The 27,908-nt window shown below is 44.0% G+C and overlaps 1 protein-coding gene across 1 annotated transcript; it reads left to right on the top strand.

Moving 5' to 3' along the window:
• Window positions 1-26,463, top strand: LOC106808118 (trichohyalin-like). Its single transcript, XM_014810692.1, has 12 exons — window positions 1-319; window positions 3,782-4,932; window positions 19,032-19,215; window positions 19,688-19,783; window positions 20,918-21,067; window positions 21,362-21,457; window positions 21,842-22,029; window positions 22,433-22,804; window positions 23,145-23,308; window positions 23,821-24,125; window positions 24,380-24,502; window positions 24,703-26,463. Exons 2-12 carry the CDS (start codon window positions 3,905-3,907, stop codon window positions 24,733-24,735), a joined length of 2,739 nt encoding a protein of 912 aa, XP_014666178.1. The 5' UTR covers window positions 1-319; window positions 3,782-3,904; the 3' UTR covers window positions 24,736-26,463.
• The last annotated feature ends 1,445 nt before the right edge of the window (window positions 26,464-27,908 follow it).

Here is a 27,908-nt window from a genome sequence, read left to right as displayed (position 1 = left end):
AGTAGCGAACATCTCTGTTCCTGCGGGACCCGTCTCTCGCTCAGCGCTCGTGCGTTAGTCAGCAGTTCGCTGTGTGTACCTCTGCCGTTTCGTAGGCTATTAGCGTAACGCGGTTACTGCTGGTTCAGGAAAGAGTGTAAGCGAGAGGTCCGTAGAGGTACAGGTTACACTCGCTTTTTGGCGCGGAACGCGTGCAACCCGGCTGCACGAGAGAAAAGTTTCTTCGCCCATCTGTACCTTGCGTATGTGTGTGTGCGCGCGTGTGTTCCCTTGATCAACGTACGGTGGAATGTTTTGACTCGAGATGCAACGCCGTATGGTAAGCTAGGCTATGTAGTACGTGTAACACGTTGACATGGTACAGGCCGTGTTCAGAAAATGGCTACGCATTTCGTGATAAAAGCCATAACCATGACATTGTGTGCTTCGATATACACACATTCAAACTGCACTTCCTCTCGATTGAGTTTCCATATCGCTTATAGAGATCATTATCCGTGTAAATTAGAGCATGAATTCACGAACTCACAATTCTCACCCTGTACGTGACGCTATGGCGATGCTTGATACACTATATATATATATATATATATATATATATATATATATATATATATACATATACATATACATATATATATATGTATATGCGATCTAATCATGGATAAGTCTTCTGACACTTGCACAACGATGTGTAGATGGTCTCGACTTTTTTAGTGTAATTTTTGCATCTAGGAATGGATGCCCACAGCCACCTGCGAGAGGATGGTGTGTGTGTGGGGGGGGGGGGGGGGGATATCGTTACCTAACCGAGTCACGTTAATCGACTATCGGTATCTATGATATTGGGGGGGGGCTTGGGAGCGTTGTAATAGGTTTTCCCAACGTGGCCCAGTCGCGCATTTTAGCGCCTCCGATTAAAGTTTCTGACACCCTATAGTAAGCACTAAATTTAGGGAGCAATAAGTAAAATGAATTCTGAAATGCCCGTAAATGGCTTTTTTTCCCCAGACGTTGATTGTATATTGATTCTGGGACAGGGACGGGCATGGCCGTCATGACCCCTGCCTGGATTGGCCAGTGTTTAGGGTAGACGTATAAATTTTGGGCATGATTGAATCGTTCTATGGCAATTTGGGTCAGAGAGCACATTCTGTTCTATTTTAGTCTATCATTAGGGTGAGTATGCACCCTCTCACTCGAGTATGCTTTGTGTAACGGTTAACGTAATGATTATAAACATCAACTAAGTTTATAACAGCGGAGATGGTTGCAGGGGTTTTGTAAGGCGAGTAATTATATAATTAAGCCTACTGTCACAGTCCCCATATTATAATCTAAATACCTGAATATGACAAGGTAATGTACACAAAAAATATATGAGTTGAGAGTTCTACTTGTCACACCGAATGCTATTTCCTCGCCAGTGACACAGCGCTCACAAGTTAATCCCAAAGAGTCCGAATCTAGTGTGACTGACTAGCAGTGACTAGTCTTGCTCTCGGATCAGGTTCATTAATCGGTGTATGCTTTATGTTTCGTCTCGTACCCTGACTTTTAACGTCTTCGATGCACGCAGAGTAAACACCACTGCGCGTGGGCAATCAGACGGTAGTTTTACCCCGCACACACTATTGGTCATTGCACCCGCTGCTCATAGAATGCGGACCCGCGGCTCAATTTAATCACCGCTGGTCAAAGCTCTATCTTCACGCAAGTAGACGTGACCTGTTGGCTCTCTTGGCGGGATACAGACCAGCATTCTCTACACCGTGAGCCCCCATACTGGGCGTGAGCATGCAGAAATGTATCGAACCTCGAGCCGAGTGTATTCAACTCTCTCAGCACGAAACGGGAATCCATTTTCCTTACCTGCATAAGCTCTGCTACGCGGTTTATGCACGAATGGCCTGTCATTGTATATATGGGTTGATATATAGAGTCGTGGACGAGTAGAGTGTAGGGCGGATTCTCCGCGTATACACTTTTCTATACCGAGGGAACCATTTACGAACGTAAATATAATGATAGCACAACGTTCCTGGTCTCAATCCCCGGTGCAAATCCTATAGCTGTCCCGGCGGTGGCGTCAATCATGGTTGCCTGTCACATGAGCTGGGGACCCCGACAGGGGAACTAAAATCTCTGACGATAGGAATGGGATGCCCAGGTACCCGACGGTGGGCTGGAGCTAACATTGTAAATAGGGGCCGAAACCTTTCCAAATTTCAAGGTTTAAAATGGGATCTTGAGCATTTTTAGCAGGAAATAATTGCTATATACATAGCAATTGATATATTGTAATATATCATGTTTACACATAAATCATCCCTTTCTTCCTGCTGTTCAATTTCATTCAGTCACTACGACTATAGCAGCGCTACAGATGACGAGCGATTTTGCTATAGATTTCCTAACGGGAGACGAAGCCACACACCAACTTGCCACCCTGTCACAACTCCTGACCTATCCCTCCTTTTGCAAAACCCTACCTATTTCTACCACAGCAGGACCCTACCTATCCCTCCCCAATCCCTACACAACTTCACCGCCCCATCGTCGAAACAGCCCAACCCGTCCCTCACCCCGGCACAACCCCACCTGGCTCCCACCCCCGACACAGCTCTACCTCTTCCCACCTCAACACAACTCTACCTGTCTCCACCCATGGTGCGTTTCCCCACCCCCGGCACAGCAACACCTGGTCTCACCTCCGGCCCAATATACCATCTTTCTTCACCGCCTCATCTAGTCTTGCCTTACGCACCCACGTGGTTAACAGACAGCAACTGCCGAGCAGCTGTAGCGTTGAGAGTTAGAACACAGGCACTTGGAGAGTTTCAATAAAATATAATGCTAAATAAATACGAAATCTATTTACTACCAAAGTCTTAATGTTTCTCTACTTTCTTTCGCCTATTAATAGTATTATTGCCGACAATTTCCTGTAAATATCGTGTAAATGCTGCTCTGCAACACACATGTACACCGCATGCACACTGCCGCACACTGACACATAAATATATGGATTTATATCAGGAGTAGATAAAGGGAATCCCTTTATCTACTCCTGATTTATATATATATCTATTTATTATAAATCTATTATTTATGTGTCAGTGTGCGGCAGCGTGCATGCGGTGTACATGTGTGTTGCAGAGGAGCATTTTCACGGCATTTACAGGAAATTGTCGGCAATAATAGGCGAAAGACAGAAGAGAAACATTAAGACTTTGGTAGTAAATAGATTTCGTATTTATTTAGCATTATATTTTATTGAAACGCTCCAAGTGCCTGTGGGTTAGAAGTCCAACTAGGTGTGTCGCAAAGTAGGCGTGTCAGGTATAGGCAGATCAAAGCATGTGAATTTCTGTAAGGTGACAGCTCTGAGTTTAATTAACACTAGGTCAACTCTAGCACGGGGGAGATGCAGGCATTACCTAAAATGTGGCCATGAATGTCAGTAAGGCAATTCCAGAATGTCGATATGACATTAGTGCCTACTGGCATTTGTGTAGATATGGGCTCGGGTGGCAATTCCTGGTAAGGTACATAAAAAATACGAATAATCACTAGCCACACGCTGTATGTAAAAGATGAATGGTAAGATTGGACGTCATTAAAAGGTCAGGGAAGGTCAACAAGGCACGCTCTACGGTTCAAATTACAGCCGATCGGGAACGTTATCCTCCGACCATTGTAAAACAAACTATCACATCTATATCACCTATTCATTTGAATCATTTTGCGTAATAACGCCTAGCACTTTCTTCTCTCGCAGATATACAAACAGGTTTCTGATACAAACTGACAACATCCGCCAACAGCCTATGCGCCTCGGCTCCACCGACTAGAGGAGGACTATACACGCACGGATAGCGTTACTGTACGGTAAAACCCAATCATGAGTTCAACGGTGAGAACCCGGCTCCTCAAATGGGGCAACGCGCCGAGTCCCGATAAGAGCACCGACGGCAAGGACGCCGGTGTGAAGACAGAAAGCACAACAAGGATCACGAAGTCGTCGACGTCATCGTCGGCAGCGGCAAAGATGGACGACCTGCAAGGTTCCTCGGCGGGAGGCGATCGCAACAGGAGCAGCGGTCTGCAGTGGAGCAGCAAAAGCTTGCAGAGCAACGGCACTGCACGCAGCAACGGGGAAGAGGATCGAGCGAAGATGTGGAGCCGAAGCTCGCGGTCCGACCACCAGCACGGCGGCGGCGACAGCCACGCCGACCGTGGCAAGATGACAGGCAGCCGACAAACGACCATCGAGAATACACGGAGCTACGAGAGTGGACGCGACGCCGACGGGCTGACCAGCACGCCCGTGCGACCGGGTCGCGCCTCGAAGCAAGCCGGCAGCTTCACGACGACGAGGACGGCCGAGGAAGACCGCAGGTTCATCAACGGCAAAGACATGACGGAGGAGTCGGCTGACTCGGGCGTCGGCTGGGAGAGTCCCGTGCACGCGACCGACGACCGCACCGACGAGTGGGTGAAGGGCACGCACACGACGGTGCCGATGGATGCGTCGATCCGCCGCCTCATCACCAACTACTCGAATCGCTCGCACATGTACCCGTCGCCTGGTTCGTCGATGCTGCCGACGACCATGCAGCAGGCCGAGCTGGAGGCGCAGGAGTACCTGCAGGACCGCAAGGTCGAGAAGAAGCAGCTCGGACATCTGAACAACCGCTTCGAGAGCTACATTGAACACGTGAAGAACCTCGAGTCGGAGAATATCTCGCTGCTCGCCGAGCTGCGAACCTACCAGGAGAAGTACACGAGCATGTCGCTGCACCTGAAGATGAAGTACGAGACGGAGATCAACGAGTGCCGACAGCTGGGCAGCAACCGACAGGACGAGATCAACGCGATGACAGCGCGCCAGAAGGAGTTACTCGCGCAGCTGGAGGAGTGGAGGAAGAAGTAAGTTAAAGCTTTCCGTTTTTGTTTTTTTACCCTGGTGTGTTCTAACAGCAACGTTAAGAACAAAACATGGACGTTATCATGCCGATATCATTACCTCATCTCATCGCACTCGCGCTCTTGTTAGTACATGACTAATGATTCATCATCAGCTTCAACCAGAATTGAATACTTTGGTATAAAAGTTACTGAAATATGACTATTGTCGTCATTGTCGGAGTCATCCACAACGATATCACGTAGTGTTTCTCAGGTAAAGCACGCCGAAAGCGTCACAGGTTTATCGGAGTATAAAATTATTATCGCCCAAGATTACTCTTTATAAGTTACACTTCACTATAGATTATTATGACGCTGCGTCAGAAAATGACTAAATGTCGCAGGGGTGTCCTTTCACATGACAGAAATCACGACGGGAGAAATAATTTACCACGTGGTTCCTATTAAACAAATAAACAAAAAGTTCGTACATGCCACTAGCAGCATGGACTGCACGATTCAGACCCCTAGAAGTGCAGTTCACCTTGAACAGGGCTTAGCCCATAGCTGAGAGTAAAGTCAAGAGGCATTTAGTGGACAAGAGTCGCGTCACAAGTATGCTTGCACCGAATGAGCGTTGCAATGTCCGCTGTAAGCTCTATTCGTTGCCGCCTTCCTGTCATAGCATAGGCTTGGTTTAAATAGCCGTAGCTTCTCAAATCCCATTCCTAACCATCTTATGGTTTAATTGTGAAAAACACGAAAATCCAACTATCGGTCAAGAAAGTTAGCCATATCTATAAATCTGTCATCAAAATGCGTGATTATATTCAAGCTAGGGAACATAATATTATGCCGGTTGGAAAAGGCAAGCCGTTCTTCATATCGGGCGTACAGTTGGCAATGTATGCAAGGCGGAAACTATCGGTATGGCCAGCGAGTAGCTGAATATGTATGTGCAAGTCGTACAGATAGTCATGCGCGTCACTGGCATAATCTTTTCATACATTCACCGATTTGGTCCGCTTATGAAATCTCTTCGACCGCTTTTCACCGACTGCTAAACGAACCCAGCCAGTATCAGCCCATATTCCTTTGTAAATCTTACGTTGAGTAAGCTTTACATTTCTTCCAAACCCAATGCGCTATAGTGCACAGTTATGGTATACCCAGCGCACGTGTTTATACGAAGTGGCATATACGCCAAGGAATGCATACAGTAGAGCGAGCGACGATTTAAATCGGCTGTAAAACTGGTTATGTGAACGTATTCCGCCCAAAATAAATCCACGCGGTTTGAATTTACGGCATGGTCAGAGAGATGCGACGCCTCTTCTTCCACCACGTCTATAACACACACGCGCGAGAGCCGCACCCGGGCCCCTAGCTAACATACACATGACAGGTCGCGACCCACGCGGCGAAGCACTAGAGATAAATATATCGACCAAAGGTGAGACGGGCGATGAATGAGCGCTAGCAAGTTTTAACCCCACCCTTCATCGCAGGCGTGAGACATTTGTTATCTAGTTGGTGTGGTTTGAACCGAAACCGACGCATTGAAGACCCCGAAGGACTTCTTAAACCAGGCTATTCTAAACTAAACTAGCTCCCTTGTTATTTGCACGGTGTATATGGACCCAGTATAACTAGATCTTGTGACCTTATATAAAGCATTCACACGCTCATTTGATAATGTTCCGCGACGGAGTGTTGCGTTACGCATAATTATAGACTGGTTATGCAAGTACCTTAACTAAGAAACAGATCAAGATGTCGGTCGCCATTCTAAATATTAAACGCCGCACGTATTGCGTCGGCGCAACATGAAAGTACGATTGTAATCACTGAATCGCGAGAGACACCGGCCATAACGCCTCCTCGAAACGTTTCCTCGTCCGGTGGTGCATATAGCAGCCCCGTACGTGCTTGCCAGGCTGCAAACAGGAGAAGCAGACTGAGGGAGAGAGGTGTGGTTCAACAGCATAATTTATGCGGTGCTGCATTCTTGTCACGACCCGTGGCGCGCCCATGCGTCCCAGGCGACATTAACAACTACGCAGCACGCATAGTTAGCTAATAGTACCACGGTTATAGGACCTATAATTATGTAGGCGCCTAGGGTACCGATAAACACACCTGATGGGTAAACCCATCGTTTCATGATTGTTCTCTCTAATTAAGATAAATGTCCAAGAAGACATTATGCCAAGAAGGCATTATGCAGTCATTAAGAAGCTGTTAATAGGGTAGGAGAATGCAGATCTTTCTAAACCCGTGTCCCGTTCACTATCTAGCCTAATGTTAGCCCATCTTAGTAATGATATTTACAAACGTTCCGAACTATTTGCGACACAGCTTTATTTTATTGCACCGTTGTTTATAGTAGGCAAACGTGATCAATGTACACGTTAAAGTATCTCTGTGCGAAGCGCAACGGCATGTGGCGCTGTACAAATAGTTTTACTGTTTAAATCCCCCTCTCTGCCTCCTTGACATACACACATCGACGCCTTATAGCCTAGACTGGCGAGTTGAGGAGCAGTTATGTGCAAAAGGTGGATGTTGTTATATTTACCGTCGCCCATCCCAGCGATGTTTGACGAAGAAATCTGCTACTTCGGTAGTCATTTTTTACGAGGACGAGATGAGCTGATAGGCGTGACCATACTAAATCGCTTTGGGGCAATACCTATTCACAACAGCGTCCCAATAACCTTCGCCCACTACAGTTTACAATGCTCATTCCTCAAACTGTATTATGCTGATGCGAGAGAGCCTAAGGGGGCATGGAAGGGTAAGGGAAATAAAACGAGAGAGAGAGAGGGAGAGAGAGCCAGAGAGGCGGAAGAGGAGAGAAGAATGAGAAAGTGAACTAAAAAAATATAGGGCGGGCGAGAAGAGAGTGGAGGACGGGGAGAGGGGATGAGAGAGAAGAGAAGCAAAGTGCGCGAAGAGGGTGAGAGCAAGAAGACGGGGAGAGGTAATATAGGTCTATTCACGTTGACGACTTCGTAACGCTCATAGGGTCTATGTCCCCCAGGGTACTGCCGGAACGTACCCTGGGTACGGTCCGGTATATCGGAACGTACCCTGGTAACTATTTGATATGGTTAGGGTAAGGGTTAGGGTTAGGGTTAGGGAGGTTCCGGCAGTACCCTGGGGGACATAGACCCTCTCAGCCTTAGTAACGGAATAGTTTCATATGAAATAACGTAGCAACGACTTCATCCGTCTAACATAATAAAAAACGCATATCTGTTTCTAACCACGCGATTCAATTCGGAGCAGCACGCCTAGCTTCTGATACGGCGTGAGCAGTCGCTGCACGTACGCACCGCCCCCACCGACAGCTAGGACCGGTTTACCCACCAACAACGACGCCGCGTAGTGAAAATTTCTAAACGAACCCGCCCACCATCCTACATCGACATGCTGTAGGTACTGCAGAACTGCCGCTAGCGACATGATAATATCGTGAGCATATCTATAAACAGGTATTTGTATAGGTAAAATCTGGGAAAAAATACAGCCGAGTGAGCGTATAGTATGGGACGATAAAAATTATTCCGTCTATACAGATTTTTGTACGACAGCAGAGATACGAGAGCTAATTATGAATCAGCGCAAAAAAGCCTGTTTCGTCTTTCAAAGATAACACACCATTTCATTTCCTCATACCAGCTAGGAGAACCACGTACAAGTTCTTAATTATCGCTTTTTATTCTCTCTGCTCGCAAAAAGCGCGTTCACTGGGTACCCGAACGAGGGTCATTCGCTACCGTAAATGCAGCTACTCACGAGGACAACTACTAACTTGTCACGCGCGAGAGCTGCACGCTCTCCTCACTATGCATGCACTATAACTCCGAGTCAGTGATTTTCGGCCGTGGTGATAGCAAGGGCCGTCTACAAAATAATTGTGCACGGTCGAGCGTACACAATAACGGTCACACATTGTGACTAGCTGTCGCTAGCTGTCGCTAGATCTTTACGCGGTCAGTTGGAAATGCATGCGCGGGAGGCAAATGCAGTGATTAAGGCGTTTACCCGAAATTGACCAATTTAGCCTAGTAACGTGCCACTCGCTCGCGCCAGGGAGGCGAGCGGTTCAATGAGACACCAAGCACACAGTAAAGCGAAGACAACAACGCATAAAGCTCGTAAGCATCATCGATATATGACTTAAGTCGGCGAACCGCGCTGAAATGTGGCGCACCGTGAAGAGCCGCTTATACCGAGAGAGAAAGCGGGTAGAGAAAGAAAGTGTGTAACTTTCTAGTCGACAGTGATAATCGTGCCACGATTACATATATGCCATGAATGTTATGCATGTTATGAATGTTATGTTATGCATGTTATGAATGCATGTTATGAATGTTATGTTATGCCATATGTTATGAACACCAATAGATCTAGTGGGCCGGAGGTAGCCTCTCTCGGCATGCAGGAGATGTCATGTGGTATTTCTCATGCGCTATCTCTAATTTTATATCATGTGATTTTATTCACGTGGTATTATGTTGTGTATATATCTTTTATGTGGATGGTATGTCTCATGTGGTATCTCTCATGGGGATGGTATCTCATGTGGTATCTGTCATGTAGTATTATTATGGTATCACGTGATATCATGTGGCATCATCATGTGGTATCTGTGATGTAGTATCATTATGGTATCATGTGATATCGCGTAGTATCATGTGGTATATGTCTCTCACGGGATGATATCTCTCATGGGGTGATATCTCTCATGGGGTGATATCTTTCATGGGGTGATATCTTTCATGGCCATTTAGAGGTGTCAATTAATTACTTGGGTCAGACGGGTAATAATGTGCGATCCAGTGCTAGACGTCCATACGTTCCAACATTATACTCTTCATGCAGAGCACTACAAAGTAATGGTACACCTAACCTCGTTTTACATTGTACTCTTAATATATGCACTACACAGACTGCCCCGCTTCAATTAATTCAATTGTTTCGTTACAAAAATTAGCGCACATGATAATACATAAAACGCTCTTTGTACCACACATTAAATAATCTCAAATTATATCTCATAACAGTTAGGATTAACGTAATTGCATCCTAACAGGTTAATTAGATATCACTTTATCACGCAGTGCAAACGTCACTATTATACAAATAACCAAGGGCGCATAAATATTATGTATATATAATATATTATATATCTATATATATATATAATCATATATATTATATAAGAGAGAGAGAGAGAAGAGACGAGAGAGGAGGAGAGAGAGAGGACGCGAGAGACGGAGAGAGAGCGAGAGAGCAGAGAGAGGAGAGAGAGAGGAGAGAGAGAAAGAGGAGAGCGAGGAGGAGGAGCGACGAGAGAGACGACGAGAGAGGGGACCCGATCGAGGAGGAGAGAGCGCGCGCGCGGCCGCGCCGGAACGAACTGTACAAAAGTGCCGAGAAACTGTACAGACACAGTTGAACGTCTCCCGTCGCGGAGCGCCCGGCGGCTGCGGACCGAGAACACTGCCTGTACAAAAGTAACGTTCCGTCATTAGATTAACTTACTTTCTAAATCTAAGTAGGCATGGGATCAGTAACGTAAACTTGTACGTGTACATAAGCACATGTAAGAGCATCATTGTACTAGCCGTGTCAAGCATTTATGACTGCAGTTGCCGCTCATGCTCAAACTATACTGGCGTCACGCAATGTGGCGATGGTCAATTCAGTTCGGATGGGCGTCAGGTACTACTATACAGATATGTACCCGAGGTAGTTTTAGGTTGTTTAGTATTATGTTTATATTTTTATATGAGGTATGTTTAGGGTTAGGGTTAGGGTTAGGGTTAGGGTTAGAGTTAGTGTTATGGTTAGGGTACACTTCTGTAGTACAAGTCTGGTACACTTTGTGTATACATATATGTACCTCGGGTACATATCTGTAGTACCTGATACGACAACGACCCCTTGAGCGTAAGTGGGCGTCCATAGGCAGCATGTCGAAATAAGCATGGCATAAAAATTAATTAAACATACATAGAGAGTTTCAGCACACATAAAACATACAATTTAATAATGCTGAATAACAGATTCAAGATCCAGATTTTTCTCAAAAACATTTACACGATACACAATGCACATTTCCAGCAAGTAATCAGACCATTACAAGTTCACGTTTTATGTACTAAACGGCCTAGGTACTGATGACGTAGGCTACGTCACTCGACAGTATAACACAATTTCTCTACAAGAATAATCCTACTTTTCATGCTTTCTAAACGTCTATAGGGCATCTTACTTACGTATATAATGCAAATCAGTTCACTCTAGTGCTGAATAATGCCACAAAATTGAGAAAAAAAACAGACTCCGCCTTTCATTTCCCAGTAGACGAAGTAGTGCAACATTGGCGGAAGGCGAGTGCTACTGTTGCGTGCTACCTTTAGCATGCGTTCACGCACACGTGACCTACCTCGATTTGGGGGCTAATAAACGTTGTCCGGGCTAGCGCTCCTGTAGTCTGGAGTGAATGTATATATGCACTGTGAAAATTTTGTTCGGACCTGGCCTTCCGTGGCTTGTTATTGGATCAAATTTGTAGTCAGTACGGAGTTTAAACTTTTATGACGTCGACGAGGAGGACGATTACGATGATAATGATGATGGTGGCGACAACAATAATGCGTATCCGCTTAATAGATTGTGTCCGGACATGCGGCCTCTAATTACATTTCGTTACGTCCGAACTCAAGCTATGCAATGCACTGATTATAGAGCGAGGTTAGCGATTCATTATACTTGCTGTACCCGCCGGCAGGCTCAACACGATTTCTGTATTAATTGATTCCCCAGACTTCGTTCGTTTGACGTTCTCCATCTAACATCCACATACTGTTACGTCGCGACAACTAATGCCGTACGTAAGTGTTAGGTGACAGTTTGGCCAACCTTCGTCTGACAAGAGAAAGCTTTGTCACTAGGCAGCTACATGGTAGAGCGAAGGTGCTGCATGGTTGTCGTCTGTCTATCTATCACCATGACAAGTGGGGCTTGTGGGGACAACACATGGACACCGCCAGTAGCTCGTTTATTCCTCATTAACGTACGTTGCCCAATTAAGTCGTTGGTGCGCCCTGCGGCTACCAGTTTTAACGCGTAGGCCTTCTGTTATGAATTATTACTTAGTCTTAGAGAGCCTTGGCTCGTCCTCAAATAGTTAACCTTGAAACACGTTTCACCGTAGGTCTAACTGGACTCCTCCCAGAAGAGTTATCGTTAATTTATAAACGGGCGTTGTTGCGCCATTCAGTTCGCTTATATTCCAGTAAATGTGTCCACGTTGGCGAGTAATGAGTTGCAAGCGTATAAGATCTTCTTACAAGTCTAATCCCTGCGTTGACGCATCATTTCATCACACACATGATTGCGCTGACCATGTAAATCGGTGGATTAGGGACCCTATTGCGTATACTGTTCCTATAAGTGGGGTTAGGTGTGTGTGTTTGTGTGTGTGTGTGTGTGTGTGTGTGTGTGTGTGTGTGTGTGTGTGTGTGTGTGTGTGTGTGTGTGTGTGTATGTGCGAGAGAGAAGAGGAAGAGAGAGAGGGTGAGCAGAGAGAGAGATGATGAGAGACCGGACGAAGAGAGAGAGAGAGAGAGAGAGAGAGAGAGAGATAGTGCACACTAGAATGCGCCGTGTCCGTTCTCAATAAATAGCGCCGCAGGGCGATATGACACACACATAATACATCGCTAATACTTGTCGATGGCCAATTAACTCTGGTCCGATGCTACAGTGACGAAGGGGGTGCTACGATACCGAACAGGGGGTGCTACGATACCGAACAGGGGGTGCTACGGTACCGAACAGGGGGTGCTGTGGTGACGTACGGGGGTGCTAGGGTGACGTACGGGGGTGCTAGGGTGACGTACGGGGGTGCTAGGTTGACGAACGGGGGTGCTAGGGTGACGTACGGGGGTGCTAGGGTGACGTACGAGGGTGCTAGGGTGACGTACGAGGGTGCTAGGTTGACGAACGGGGTTGATACGGAGATTAACCGAGAATAAGGTAACGGAGTGTGAAGTGTTACGGTGGGGGAGAGGGGCACGGTGATATATGGAGATGTGATCATCATGTGAGCTGTGAGTAGAGGGGGAGGACACGCTTGTAACTAGAGAACAGGTTTCTAGCAGAGTGCTGGTGTCTGGCCAGATACGTTACCTGAATATTCATCATGCTACAGATGAAGTCTGCTTGCCAGTCTCCTGTCTAGATGGAAATCATATAAAGGTGCCACTGTATTAAATCCGTGTTACATGGCTGACGGGCCAGTCATAAATAAGCAAAAGAGTTAGGGGCGGAAGAATGACGGGAAGATGCTATCGCGTGGTTCATAAGTTGCATGATGAGTAGCTAACTGCACTAGATGAGCTATGCTTTCTGTTCCTTGTTGCTGTTCCTTGTCATAAAAGGGAATATGATAGATCACATGGGGTTCGTACTAAATCGTCTGCGATTCATGCAGTATGATCTAACAGCTATACTACACGCTATGAGAAATAGCGTTGGTTGTCTTGTGCACATTGATTGATTGCAAATTTAACCTCCGGCCCGAACTAAGATTCACGTTTATGCGTTCCTTAAAATTCCGACGATGCTGTACACGGGCGCCGTATAAGCATTTGCCGTAAGAGCATACGAAGAGCACACAATAGATCCAGCTTGGTTGCTACGGGTTACCAGAACACCTATTATGAGAACATGACGTGTGGTAACACGTGCGCAATGATACTCGAAATGCAGCGCCTAAACAGGATACAGCCTAGCCGTTCGAACACAGACGTGTGACTTTCCGCATTTCACTTTAACGTGACACTAAACATCTCAATCACGAATATTTGTTGACTGTTGTTTAGCAAACCGATGATTTCTTAGACTAACCGAACTCGCGTGTCGGATTAAGCACGCGTAGGGGCAGATATCGGATGATACGAGAGAATAAAACACCAGTCAATAAAAGTAAAGCCGTACGCCTATAAAATAATGTAGGTGCAACCTAGTTTTGAAAATTGATATCATAAAAACCGAATAAAGTTTTCACTGACGACACTAATACGTGTTAGTTTTCCACTGGCGCGATAATAGAGTTAAGCATAACATAGCAACTAAACACTTACGCCGTTTTTTAAATGAAATATTGTCATATTAAAAGACTTCAGACACGTCGTTAATTTCCGGTACGCGCATGTCCGAACGCGTGGTTGAATTCACGCGATACGATCACCCGCTGTGAACCGTCGCTGCTATATGCAGGGTTAGGAATACCGAGATCAGGAGTAATAGACGTTTTGTGAAGGAAGTTCGAATAGCATTGCGATACCGTTATAAATAGTGCGGAACGCGTGCCGTTATGGCTGTCGAGGAAAACTACGAGCAACCACGCACACGTAGATAATCTCATTTACTCTCCGCAGAAATAATTAACTATAAATTAACAATTAATAAACCGCAGATTATTAATCCCAAACGGCACATTCCGTACTCCCTCGTATATGTGTACTCCCAGGTGTGTTTCGTATATGTTTTTCGCAATCAATCGACAGTGAACGAATGTCGATAATAAAAACAACGTATTTTATACTAACTTAGTAGACGTTAGTAACTAAGTCTTAACGTCGATACTAATTAGAAGGCGAAACGCTGAAAATACGCAATATACAATGTTGATCCTAAACATCTTCATGTGCTGCTGCTGGAATATAAACTAAACGTGTCTACGTGCCTTATAGAAGAAATATGTGGAATCAGGAATAGAACAAAGAAGAAGATTTTAGCAGATATATGTTTTTTTTTAATTAGCAATTTGCCATGAATTTGGAATGCTGTATTTTTACTTTAATGGACTTTTGTTTTCTGTTGTATACTGCATAGGGATTTAACATTTTTTTACCTACAACTATAACCACGCCCCTTTATAACATCGCATAGTCGTTCACTTGACATTTGCATTGCATACCAGCCTCAGCTAATCAGTGCGTCACCCCAAATACAATAATGTAACCCACCCCTATCCTGTGTTTGGATTACATTATTGTATCTATGCATCACCCGTACAGGAGTGTTTTAGGCAAACGAGAATAAATTTGCGTTCCTGCAAAACGCTTTTGTATAAACATGTGATTGAAAAAGTTGGAAAGTGCCAAAATAAAGCGTGAAACAAATCGAAGTCATCACACCAACACGACGCTTACAAAACCCGTCGACTGTCCTTGGTTGTAAACCTGATCCCGTTTTAGCTAGCTTTGGCAAGAAACAACGCTAAAGGGGCATTGATGTGCGCGCGCATGCCAATGTCGCCAAACCTACATTTGATTCTTTGTTCATATTTTCATTAGGACTTAGAGGAGGCGTTTGCTTGCTACACAGATCACCAGGGGAAATCACCAGGAGCGTGAGCCAACGCGAATGTTGTGACGGGAAATATTATAACGAGAATTATGATAAGGTGACACTGTGGCAGGGACATTTTGAGAATGATACGAAGTAGTAATAAGTATATAATGTCATAGGGGGATATCACAGCGAATATATTCTGGCGGAGTTGGTTTACAAAATTTAACCGAAAAATTTACCGAAAATATTTTACCGAATATATTGCACGCATGCACGCACGTGTGCACACAGTACAATATTGCCTTTAGTTTTTTCTTTGTTTCTTTAATTATGTATTTGCTTATTTATTTTTTATTTATTTTTCGTTTATTTATTTATTTAAATACTGCATCTGTGGTATCTTTATCGCGGGGTTTCAGCAATTATATCGCCGCTACGTAATTTAGATAGCGATCAGCGCTCATTTTAGTGACTATAAGAGTTACACCACGACACACCCAAACTTTACCAGCAAATACAAATGCATGGTAAGATAAAACATACATGATGTTTCACGATTTGGGCCATCGAAAATAGGTTAACCGTCATTCTAGTATATTGCCAAAGGGTAAATGGTTATTGTCCTTGTTTATTAGGCAGTAAGTTGTTATATGTACAACAAGGCGGCAGCACGAATGCGGATTTTGCCGAAGCGTTTCGATCGCTCAAATCCCTAATTTATGCCAACTTTTACGATTTGGAAGATTTGCAGTGTAATAGTGCCATATTTATGCTACCCAGCACAGTCCATGTTTGACTACTATGATTATTATACAAGACACGTCCTTAGCGTTAACAAAAATATATACTGAAATAGGTAGCACCGCAAAACAACGTTTAGTACTCCTCAGACTCTCTAGGCCAGAGCCATGTTTAATGTCTGTGAAAGGATAGATCCTCGCTTTCAACCAAGACGCCGATTTCTGCCGAAGGTGCGTTGGCTGAAGAAAGATAACTTCATCGCTTCCCCTGGCGCCGACAATCAATCATTCGATTAAAATATCAATATACAATGCAGCTAGCGTTCCACGTGGTCTATGCGTACATATAGTCAGCCCTTGGCGCTCTTACATCTCTAGTACAATCCGCAAAGGTGACACCTGCAGTTACACCCGCAGTATATATACCGACGCCGGCGAATATAAACATAGCTGGACTGCGTCTTTAGAAAGACCACTTACAGAGCTTTACGTTTCGAAGCGCTGACGTTCGGATAATCTGCGAATCATTCGACCCTGGAACGAGAGTCAATAGCGGCATTCCCCCATGTCCCACATCTTTTTTTGCTCTTGTGTGGCGTCGCACACCTTCATATTATACTTTTCCTATCGATAAGCACGCCGCGGGGCACGACTACCAGCACATCGCGACAGACGCACGTTCGCCGAGAGGCGGTAGCTGCATGGCCACATATATAATAGTATCAGGAGTAGATAATAGGGATATCCTATATACCCTATTATCTACTCCTGATAGTATCATGGGTGAAGGCCAATATCGATATTGAAATTACGAGCCCTGTTGAATTCTCTCCATCAACCACAGCGCACGCACGCACGCACATACGCACGCGCGCACGCACGTACGTTTACACACACACGCACGCACGCAAGTACGTTCACACACACACGCACGCACGCACGCATGCACGTAACCTACGCACGCGCACGCACGCGCACACACAAATGAAAATGCCGGTCACATAAAAATTACCCACCATGCACTCACTTCATGTTTACTAAAAGTCTACGCCAAACGTATGCGAGATAAGCATGTTACTTAATGGTATCTTCCATCTACCGATTTTTATCACAGCAAAAGATTAGACACGCTAAAATGTCAACACAATTCCTACCAACGCCTTGACCAATGGAGCCGCGTAGCGAGTCGCGCATTTATAATAAAAAACGGCAATGTAGTTTTACTAGAGTACCTCCATAAAGAGGTCTTTATGGAGGTACTCTAAGTTTTACAAGTACAGTCGCAACAAGCGGTGCTACCCTTCGCAGGCGAATCACGTGCCGGCTGCATGGAGCATTGCGGAACATCTCTGATCAATATAAAACATATAGCATATGGGTGGCCCGTCTAAAACGCGTGCCATCAATCACGCCAAAGCTATGCATGCAAATAGGTATGGCATACGCCTCGAGCAGTGGTGTTCAGAAGTTTCTTATAAAATCGCCGCATGAAACTCTTGTTACTATTTATAAAAAAAATTCCTGATTCGTATTGTGGGAAACTCATATTCGATTCCTATCTGATAGGTTTAACGCAAAACCCAACAGGCATAGAGGGTCTAACGTTACGACGCATTATGTTTCGGTTTTGAAAAGTTGATCGACTACATTCCAAAGAGCTCCCTTCCTCCGGCGTGGGGACGAGTGTGCAAGGAAAAGAGCTGCAAGGTTTTGCGCGCATTTTAAAGCACAAGCGTGTCTGCACGTAATAACGAGCTGTCTAAATGTCTTCCCGCTCAGCCCAGCTGTACGTGTGTCTCCTGCCCAACCCTGGTATAACCTGCTCGCCATCTCGCCATGGCAATCTTCCTTGGTTGCTTGCTACATAGTTTGGCAGCCGCCTGCGGGCTAACGCTCCATTAGGAGTGTTCCCAACTTTGATATTATTAATGATTAATGATTAATGATTGATGATTGATAATCCTAACCCTATATATATATATATATATATATATATGTTTTATGACCATTAATGATATTAAAGTTGAGAACACTCCTAATGGAGTATCACCCCGCCTGGTGCTCGTTTAGTAGATATTCTGAGGAGTTACAGATACGCGTAAGATCAGCGTTTCAAAAGAAAAAGTTTTATTGTACATTCTACCTTATCGCTACCTATACTACTCGCGCAATCCATTTCACGTGGGTTTGAATCACTTACGACTACCCACTATTATTTCAATTAATTAACAATGTCATAGACACGAGTTCGCTGTGATGCGTGGATTTTCCTATAATTATATTGAGTTAGTTTTGGCTTCACCTTAATTATTGTTTCGTACTTAAAGACGGCAAGCCATTACATATTTCGTCTAAGACACAATTATCTGTGTTTATCAGCTCAGAAACTCAATTCCCCTGTTTAATGCTTACTATTCGTTAGCCCGACCAGGCTGTGCGACGGATTGTCTATATTCGGTATTCTAACCCTAGCAATACCGTTTCTTGGAGCTAACTATTCGTACTCTTGCTCGTACCAATCGAGCACTCGATAAACTACCTAGCATCTACTTCATCAGTATACTGTTGTTCGTGCATGTACCTTATTATTGCTATATGTTTTGCTACATCAGCTCTGACCCCAGGTCATTCTCTCGAACTTCTGTGCATTTCTTTCCTGTGGCATAGCACTTATAACCACAGGGAACGAGTTGTATCACGTAGGTGGGCGTGTGAACCATGTAACGCTGTATATATATACGCCATATAATATACCATTGTTCTGTACCGCCCTCTCTCACGGCTACCAACTGTGAAATTCTTTACCATCTGCCGCCCTCTCATCTTAATAATACGAAGGAAATAAAAAGTTCAACGCCTCTGCAGGAATAGCCTCTCTCACATGCTGGCTGCTCTAACCGTAGATATTCTCTCCTCTGATGCAGTTACGAGCGGAGTCCTCGCATCAACGAACGGTTATAGTACGCGTGTCTAATTACGTACGCGCTTCGACCATTGCAGCTACAATGACATGCTCTCGGAAAGTAAGGACTACTCCAAGGAGATACGTATGCTGGAGCTGCAGATCAAGGAGAAGGAAGGTCAGATAACAGCATTGGAGGCGATGATCAGGAGCCTGCAGAGAGACTGCCAGGAGCTGGTCGAGATGCTAGACAAGCTGACGAGAGAGAAGCGACAGCTAGAGGTGAAACACATCATTATTACCCAAACACACAACATTGTCACCTTGCGATTTAATTAAACGCGTGGGGCGATAGGTGTAACGGTTGATTTGCAAATAGTAAAAATAATATACATATAATATATATGTAGTGTAGTTACCTATCTTAGAAAAGCACGCAGATTTTGATATGATGCCATACAAATTTAATCAATAGGCGCGAACCTCCGACATTTCTTAAACATTAGCGGGCTTTGTCAGGTTTGTAGCCCAAAGTGTATCTCAAAGTGCAAGTAATTAATTGTCACAACACCTCGTAATCCTGCCACCGGTGTCGACTGTGTCAATGCCGACTGTAAGAATCGCTAAATAAGAAAGATTTTGCTGCTACTGTCGTGCCTACAAAAAATATCATTTTAGTCTGGCGACGTTGTGTGATAGTCCGAGTGGAATAAAATTCCTCGGCGATGAAGTTTAACTGGTAACTGATGTGCAGGGTCCGAATGATGATCGCGCTCGCACGTGGGACATCAAGGAAAAGATCAAGATTATTCAGCAGAGGAAAGCAGACAAGGAAAGACAACACAGTGAGGTAGGCTAACACGAGAGCGCCATTGCAAAACATTTTTCGCGATTGCCTTACATTCTGTAGAACATCGTATATAGGCCTAGTGCACGTTGTTTAAAAATAATAAATTTGACAAAATAATTTTGTACGGGCTTGATCCCAATGCAGTCGTGTCACTACAGAAGAAGTAAGAGTGACAGATGTGAAAAACTCAAAAAACACACAAAACTCTCGCGAGAAACCGCATTACAATGAATTATTTCCCAGTACAATATTTCCCTCTCTCTCTCTCTCTCTGACTCTCTCTGACTCGTCCTCTCTCTTTCTCTTTGAATTCAAAGTCTCTATAACGCACCTAACAGGCAACAGCACTATAATCCGCCATATCTTAGACTTGAGTATAGGTTAGTAAATCTCTGGGCTAATCGGTGCGTTCACTTCCCTTATATACAACATTAACGCTGGTTGCCAATGTTTCTTTATGTCACAATGGTTTTCAATGGCTCTACCAAATACTGCAACCATCGAACGTTCTCGTTGCCACCCCGTGACTTGGCGGATATCCAACGACGCAGTTTGAGGCCGTGTTGCATGTATTACCTGAGGTTATACTTGCTTAACTCAATTCTTTAACGCTTAAAGCCTATGCGGAGGCGAGAAAAACACGTCTGTTAAACATAGTAATGTGTAGCTGTGTTATTTTTTTTAACTATCTATGCATCAATAAAAATTTTGATTTTACTGGACTTGCTATTGCTTTAAAAGATACAAAAACACAAATTTGTGATAAAATACCTAAAGGTAAGCAATAATATGATAAAAAATGATTGTTTAGTGTATTTTACTGAAAGAAATATAGTCCATTTCGCATAGGCTTTAAACACTCGTCAGATCAGTGCCGAGGCACGGGGAAATCAAATAGCTAATCACTGCCATTGATCGGTAAAATGACCACGAACTTGGTCCGGGTACTTCCCACCATCTGCTCCTCATTCTGCCCACCTCCGGGTCTCAGCATCGGCTGACCAATAATTCTCTTATTATAACCACTTCAATGTAAAAATCTTGAAACTATAGGTCTAGAGCCGTACACGTGTAAATGTTTTGGCTTTACCCGTGTCAGGTTATGACATCCCCGATGATTACTTACATCTGCAGGAGATTGAGAAGCTGAAGCTCAGACTTAAAGAGAAGCAGGAGAGAATGCGGACGAATATGAGCAGGGAGGATTACCTGACCATCCTACATACGATCAACAGAGAAAACCCGGGACTGATTCCATACCACGGAAGTGCTTTGAACACCATCGTATGTAATTTGTCAGTAAAGTTCGTCAGATAGATAAACGCATTCACTAGGCCACACGCTCATGCAACATCGCGCGCACCAACGCACGCACGTAGTGCACGCACGCGCATTCACGCAAACACGTACACAAGCGCGCACGCGGTGGGCGTACACGCAGATACAAACATGCGAAAGTGCACACACACGCACACGTGAGCACGCACGCATATCAGCACGCGAAACATTAGGGCTAGAGAAAGAAATGAGAAAATCGATTGGAAGTATGGACGAATGGACTTGTTATGTTGTACACAGATCACAGAAGTGGTGGAGACTCACACAACTGACTATACGCAGCTTAAACATGAAGCTGATCTACGAAGCAGAGAACTGGAGGAGCTAAAGAGAAAGGTTTGCACACTGTAGTCTATACTGAAGACGAAAGCTCATGCACAACTGAAGCTGATCCGGTCTGACTCTGGTCAAACATCATTGGATACGTCAATCGGCGGAATTTCTAAATGTTATCTTATTTAAAGACAAGTCCGGGAACTCGCATCTTATACGCGGATGCTCATGCACAACTGAAGTTTTTAACCGAAAACATCCTGTTTACACCATAATTCGTGAACGTGAAAAACTAAATGCATTAATCGTTAAAAATCAGTCTTGTCCAACATCATTGGATAGGTCAATTGCCAGAATTTCTATATGTTAGCTTAGTTAAAGACAAGTCTGGGAACTCGTATCATGTCTTAAATACGCCGTCAATATCTTTATTGCCGCTACCACCAGAACGACTGGCTGAGGAAACGTATTGCCGAGCTGGAGGCCATGTTGCGAGGACATAGGGAGAAGCTACGAGCTCAGATTGATGAACGCAGCCTGCTAGTGCGTGAGCAGACCCACAACTACACGACTAGCACCATCGAATATCAAGAGCTGCAGGACCACAACAGACAGGCTGAAATAGAGCTGGCAAGGTATGAGCAAAGGGTTGCATGCGTTTACTGCTTTAATCACAGCTGTGAACTATGCTCAGCCACCAATTTACGGCTCAGATACTTTTATTACGATGGTATCAATAGCTAATAATATCTTGGGTATTATACCTTGGGTAGTAAAACCTTAGGTATTATTAACTCTTGATGGTATCCATGCTGTTTGAATATGAACCGCAAAATCAAACTGCCCAAGTGATTGTATACGTATCGACAACTGCAATAGAGATAAGCGGACCCACCTATACGCACGTTGTTGTAGTATATGTAAGTAGTTTGTGGTTATACATGGTTATTATAGTAGTCCATATAGTGAGGTGTCCTCACCTATTGAGTACAGGAATGTTTCCATCGCGCTTACTATTATTACCAACAACGCCAACAGGTTGCGTAGGCTAAAGGAACAGATAGAGGAGGAAGAGAGGCGACTGAAGTTGCAGCGGGAGGAGGAGGAGCGCAGAATGAGAGAAGCGGAGCAGGAGTGGCGGCGGCGGGAACAGATTGAGATTGAGGAGCGAAGGCGGATCGAGATCGAGCGCACTGAGACCATAGAGCGCCGCAACCGCCAGCTGGAACTGGATGAGCAACAGCGCCGCCAGAGGGAGCTAGAGGAACAACGGCACCGCCAGAGGGAGATGGAAGAGCGTGAACGCCGAATTAGGGAGCAGCGAGAACAGGAGGAGCGTAGGCGGGTAGAGATGGAAGAACATAGGCGGGTGGAGATAGAGGAACGAAGACGCAAGGAAATCGAGCAGAGGTATACACAATAGACACCGGATTTGCGAGATTTTCGCAAGGACTCGGTTAACCTCTGTTGGGTAGTCGTAATTTTATGAAAGGTAATTTAGGCAAGTTTAAAAATGGATCGGATTCTTGCAGACATATCAGCCGCTAGATTGCAGGTATCCATGACACAAAGTCACGTGTCTTCAACAACCATAGTATTAACGCATGATCGATCTGACATAACCTATCAACCCTTCAAACGTCAGGCTAAGGACAAAGAATGGGAACACAGACGCACAACAATCCTCACATTAGTATAAATGACAAAATGACGTGATAATATACCCCTCTCTTTCGTCTTCGTGTCGCAGGCAAATGCGCGTGCGCATGGAGGAGAGGCGCGTGACCGAGCAGACTACGGAGAACGTTAACATCGTGCGTCAGACGCAGAGTCACGCAGTGAGAAGGACGGCGCCGACTCTTAGCAGCGTGCAGCAGCATCAGCAGGTGCTCATCACCACGGAAACATTGCACGGTAAGAACCATGAGAGGGCGCCCCGGGCGGCCGACGTCTCGTGTACAGTTCGTCGCGGCAGTTCGCGTCAGGGTGGTCGACAATCGGGGCCGACGCACAGCGGTGTGTGAAGCGTTGACAGGACGGTGATGTTGCAGTGCGCGAGTCAGCATCAGTTGGCAACATCAACATTTGAGTTATACTCGAGAGAACGCGTCTGACAATAGTAGATATGGTTAAGTAAAGTAGTAATAGTAGGATATGTTTAAGTAAAGTAATTATGTTAAGTAAAGTAGTAATAGTAGACATGTTTAAGTAAAGTAGTTATGTTAAGCAAAGTAGTAATAGTAGAATATGTTTAAGTAAAGTAGTTATGTTAAGTAAAGTAGTAATAGTAGACATGTTTAAGTAAAGTAGTTATGCTAAGCAAAGTAGTAATAGTAGGATATGGTTAAGTAAAGTAGTAATAGTAGATATGTTGAAGTAGTTTTTAGTAAAGGTAATCTTTGCATCGCGGATGTCACATCTTGCAGCGCCGCCGCCGAAACCGACGCCTAGACGACCGAAGCGTAAGGAGAGTGCGCTGACGGTCTCCTGGGACGAGATCAAGCCGACGTCGACGTCCAAGACCGAGGTGTTCCGCACCAACCAGGGGCCAGTGTCGATTCCGGAGGTCGAGGCTCACGGTCACTTTGTGCTGCTGGAGAACGCCAGCTTTAAGCTGAAGAAGGACGTGTTCGTGGGCAGGTGGACGGTGGAGCGCTGGATCACGCCATCGCGCAAGCTGCTCTTTACCTTCCCGGACAACTTCACGCTGAAGCACGAGAAGGAGTGCAAGGTGAGATGATCCGTAGTGGGGAACACACGTAGTAAGATTGCTGAGTGAAAAATAGTTGTGAACGCGCTTTGCTTTACGAGGAGAGAGAATCTTGCCTCCCTCTTTTCACTTATGCTGTAATGAATTATGGTTCGCTGTTATAAAATCTTCCGTCGTCTGATATTGGGTCATGCTTGAAAAGTATCACAAGTTTAATGGATCTTGTGCACACGACTGACCATATGATGTAACGTACTTTAATTAACATTAAACAGATCTGGGCGAGAGGAGCACCGGGTGCTATCCACAGCCCACCATCAAACATTATTTGGCAGGACGTGACCTCCTGGGGTGTTGGCATAAATATCCCCACTCGCCTACTAGATGACAAAGGAGAGGTAACAATTATTCACTGTTCCAGGTTGTAAAGCAAGCTTCATGTGTACAATACTACTATCGTTTACAGTAAAAAACGAAAGCATCTAATATGCACGAAACTTTCACACGTATTGTCACTGAAAATTGCACAACAAATAATTTTAAAATTAAAATCGGGTTGAATATTGTGGTAACATTTTGTGCTGTTTTTGCTTTACAGGAGAAGGCTACTCACATGGAGCGCAGAAAGTAACTGGCCGTTTATGAGCAGCCGAGGGAATGACGATTTTCCATATAACAAACGCCCATGACACATGTTCCCATGAATACATGCTTACATACGGCAATGAAAATTCATTTAAACGGGCCAGCGTAAGATAAGTTAAACGGACCGATCCAGTAGAAGATCGGGCGCTGGCTGGCTATAATATTAGGAAACGATTCAACCACTGCGATGACACGCAGACTTAGATTTTAAAATTACCATGGAGCAACAGTCAAGGGTAAAGAGACACACCAATTAGGCGACATATGTTGGGTATCAATGGTAATATATCAAGGAGAACGGGAAGTCACTTTCCCGAGTGCACTGATACTGGTGCTAGTTGCACGGCTACGTAGATTTAACTTGCCATCAATTTTATTGTAGTTGGAATTATGATTATTGTAGCCTCTAACCAGTCTTTGTTACACGTACAAGTTCTCGCATTTAACCGTGCGTTCATTCTGTGTGTATTAGTAACATGTCAGCGTCAGAGTCGGACGGCGATGATGCTAAACTTCTAATGCTTGCGGATTATAGCCAATTATTTATACAGCGCGAGCCTGCTTCTTAAATAAATAAAATTAAACTCGTACATCCAGAACATTGAAATCACGGCAAATCACGCAGTGCAAGGTTCGGCGTCCATATAACATTGGGAGCAATGTCGCTTTGCCCACCCTGCTGCCTTTCTGACCTCCCGAACCTAAGATGTATGTCCTTTGTAAGCAAGCAACATGCGTGTACAACAAGACATCATGAGTATGTAGTGGAAAGCAGTAGTATCAAACACAGTGTAGCAGAAGCAGATCATGAGTATAGGCAAAGAGGCAGCAGTAGGAGTAGAAGTAATAGGCGATTCACGAATAAGATGAGATGTGTGCTTAACAGCTGTTTCTCAAAAGCGAGTACAACTAGTTCAGGTGGCATTAACCTAATTGTAGGAAAATGTCCGAATATTTATCGGAATCATAATATGGGTTTAACAATAATAACTGATAAAAGCCTTCTTGGTATGTATATTCCCTGTATATCTCTTTCCTTGAGTTGTGCGTTAGGATGTCACAATATATGAATGTTTTTCCTGTTAGGTGTGGTGACAAACTAATGATTTGCCGCCGACTGATATTTGACAGAAGAATATGTAATGATTGCGAGCAGTGTATAGAATAATAGAGTATCATTAATAAATACAAGTTACAATAGTGTAATATTAATATTTGAAATGTTATTATTACCATCATTAGTACGATATACGTACATTACTGGTAGATGTATACAATACGTGTATCACACTGACGTCACCATCAATATGATGAACAGTTTATTTCAACATTTCATGAGACTGAATACGAGCTATAAAAAGTTGATTTGTGTTTCTGGAACAAATTATTTAAACGTATCAAGTATCATTTTGAGTTATCACTGACAACCAACAATTAATACTTATATATGCAAGTGTTATATTATAGTATAACGTTTAATGGTTAAGATTTACGATAAAGCATAAACTTTAGATTATAAACAGAGACCACGCTGTTTAATGTGTTACTATACTTAACATCTAATTTGTCAGGCTTGTTTGTTGCGTAATACCAGATGTAAAGTGTATTCAGCCCGGACATGGTAATATTATACATGCTGCAATGGGTAGTTCTAGTAAGCCGCTATATTCAAGTGTTGTATTGTATAGATACCTATTAAAACGATGTAAATATATACCGTAGGTGTTTATGTTTGTACGTATAGTATATACTTACTTGCACACGTACGCACGCACGCACGCACGCACGCACACACGGAGAGAGATACACGCGCACGCACGCACGCACGCACGCACACACACGCACGCACGCACACACACACACACACATTATACATTACCTATACCATATAGCAGTGCAGGCCAGGAGTGCTGTCACTCACCCGCCCGAAATGGTACGTCGGGTTACATTACTTTTTTATACACCATGGACTTTTGTAGCAATATATATAAACGCACTAAACCAGCTACCTAGAACATTGTATAATATCAGGAATGAATAATATAGATCGCTATTATTTACTCCTGATAATATGTTATAGATGCATGCGTAAGCTATGTATCTCCACGAGATCAGGCTAACTCCATATTCGTTTTCTAGCAGAGCCAACAGACTCTCCACGTGTTGTATGCCATTATTTATTCTCAAATTGTCCAGTTGGTGTCTAATAGAGTACTAAGCTTCTTTTAATATTATTAATCCCTAAACAATTTCGATAAGCGGCGTGTAAAGGCGTCTCAAAGAGAGGTGAAATTAAAGCTGGCGTCGCACAATCTAATTATCTTGTGATACTTACGAGTTACGACAGAATATTAACGAGCTCATGGTTTCACATCGTTCACGTAAAACATTGCATCAGTGGGTTTTAGTTCATTGAACATGTTAACGCACGTGTACATCTACTGTAGTACCTTCACAGCCTGACTACTATTTAGCGTATTTGCCACAAAACAGTAACTTTTTTAGCAAGACTGGTTTGCTACGAGAATGTACGTACGATTCAACGTAAGACTAAATACGAATATAAATACGAAGATGCGCAGTAGATCTTTGAGCAAGATTATATTTATTCAGATGAAAAGCAAATTGGGTCAAATGTAAACAACGCAAGTGGACGACATAATGTATCACATACATAATTTGGCGCAGACTAGCTGAGCACTATGGAAATGGTGCTCATCAAATATGTAAAAACGCTCAGACAAACCATAAGAATACTTGAGTAACTATGCATAAACATGCTTATTCGTTGTTGGTATTCTCATTCGACGGCAATGTATGTTTTACATGCAAAAAAGTGAAAGTTAATAAGTACGCTCAATGCATGGAAAGTCATGGATTTACAGATTACTGACAGAAGAAGAGACAGGCAAGGGAGGAAACCCCTACGTTTAGATATAGAAAGCTCATCAGTCACATATACTAGAAATTATTATTGATGGAAAAAAAAACTTTTAAAAACGAATTCAAGAGTAAACAGAATAATGACATAAACTTGGATTCGACAGTTATTATTATACAAGTTTGCAGGAAATGCAGATAATCCTTATGTTGCATGTGACAGTTTTTACATGCTGAATATAGTTGATTGGAATGTAGCAAGTATGACGTAAAAACATT

Source organism: Priapulus caudatus, unplaced genomic scaffold (assembly GCF_000485595.1).
Source record: "Priapulus caudatus unplaced genomic scaffold, Priapulus_caudatus-5.0.1 Scaffold254, whole genome shotgun sequence".
Taxonomy (NCBI): domain Eukaryota; kingdom Metazoa; phylum Priapulida; class Priapulimorpha; order Priapulimorphida; family Priapulidae; genus Priapulus; species Priapulus caudatus.
Note: the sequence above shows the minus strand (reverse complement) of the source record. Positions and strands in the feature narration are given on the sequence as shown.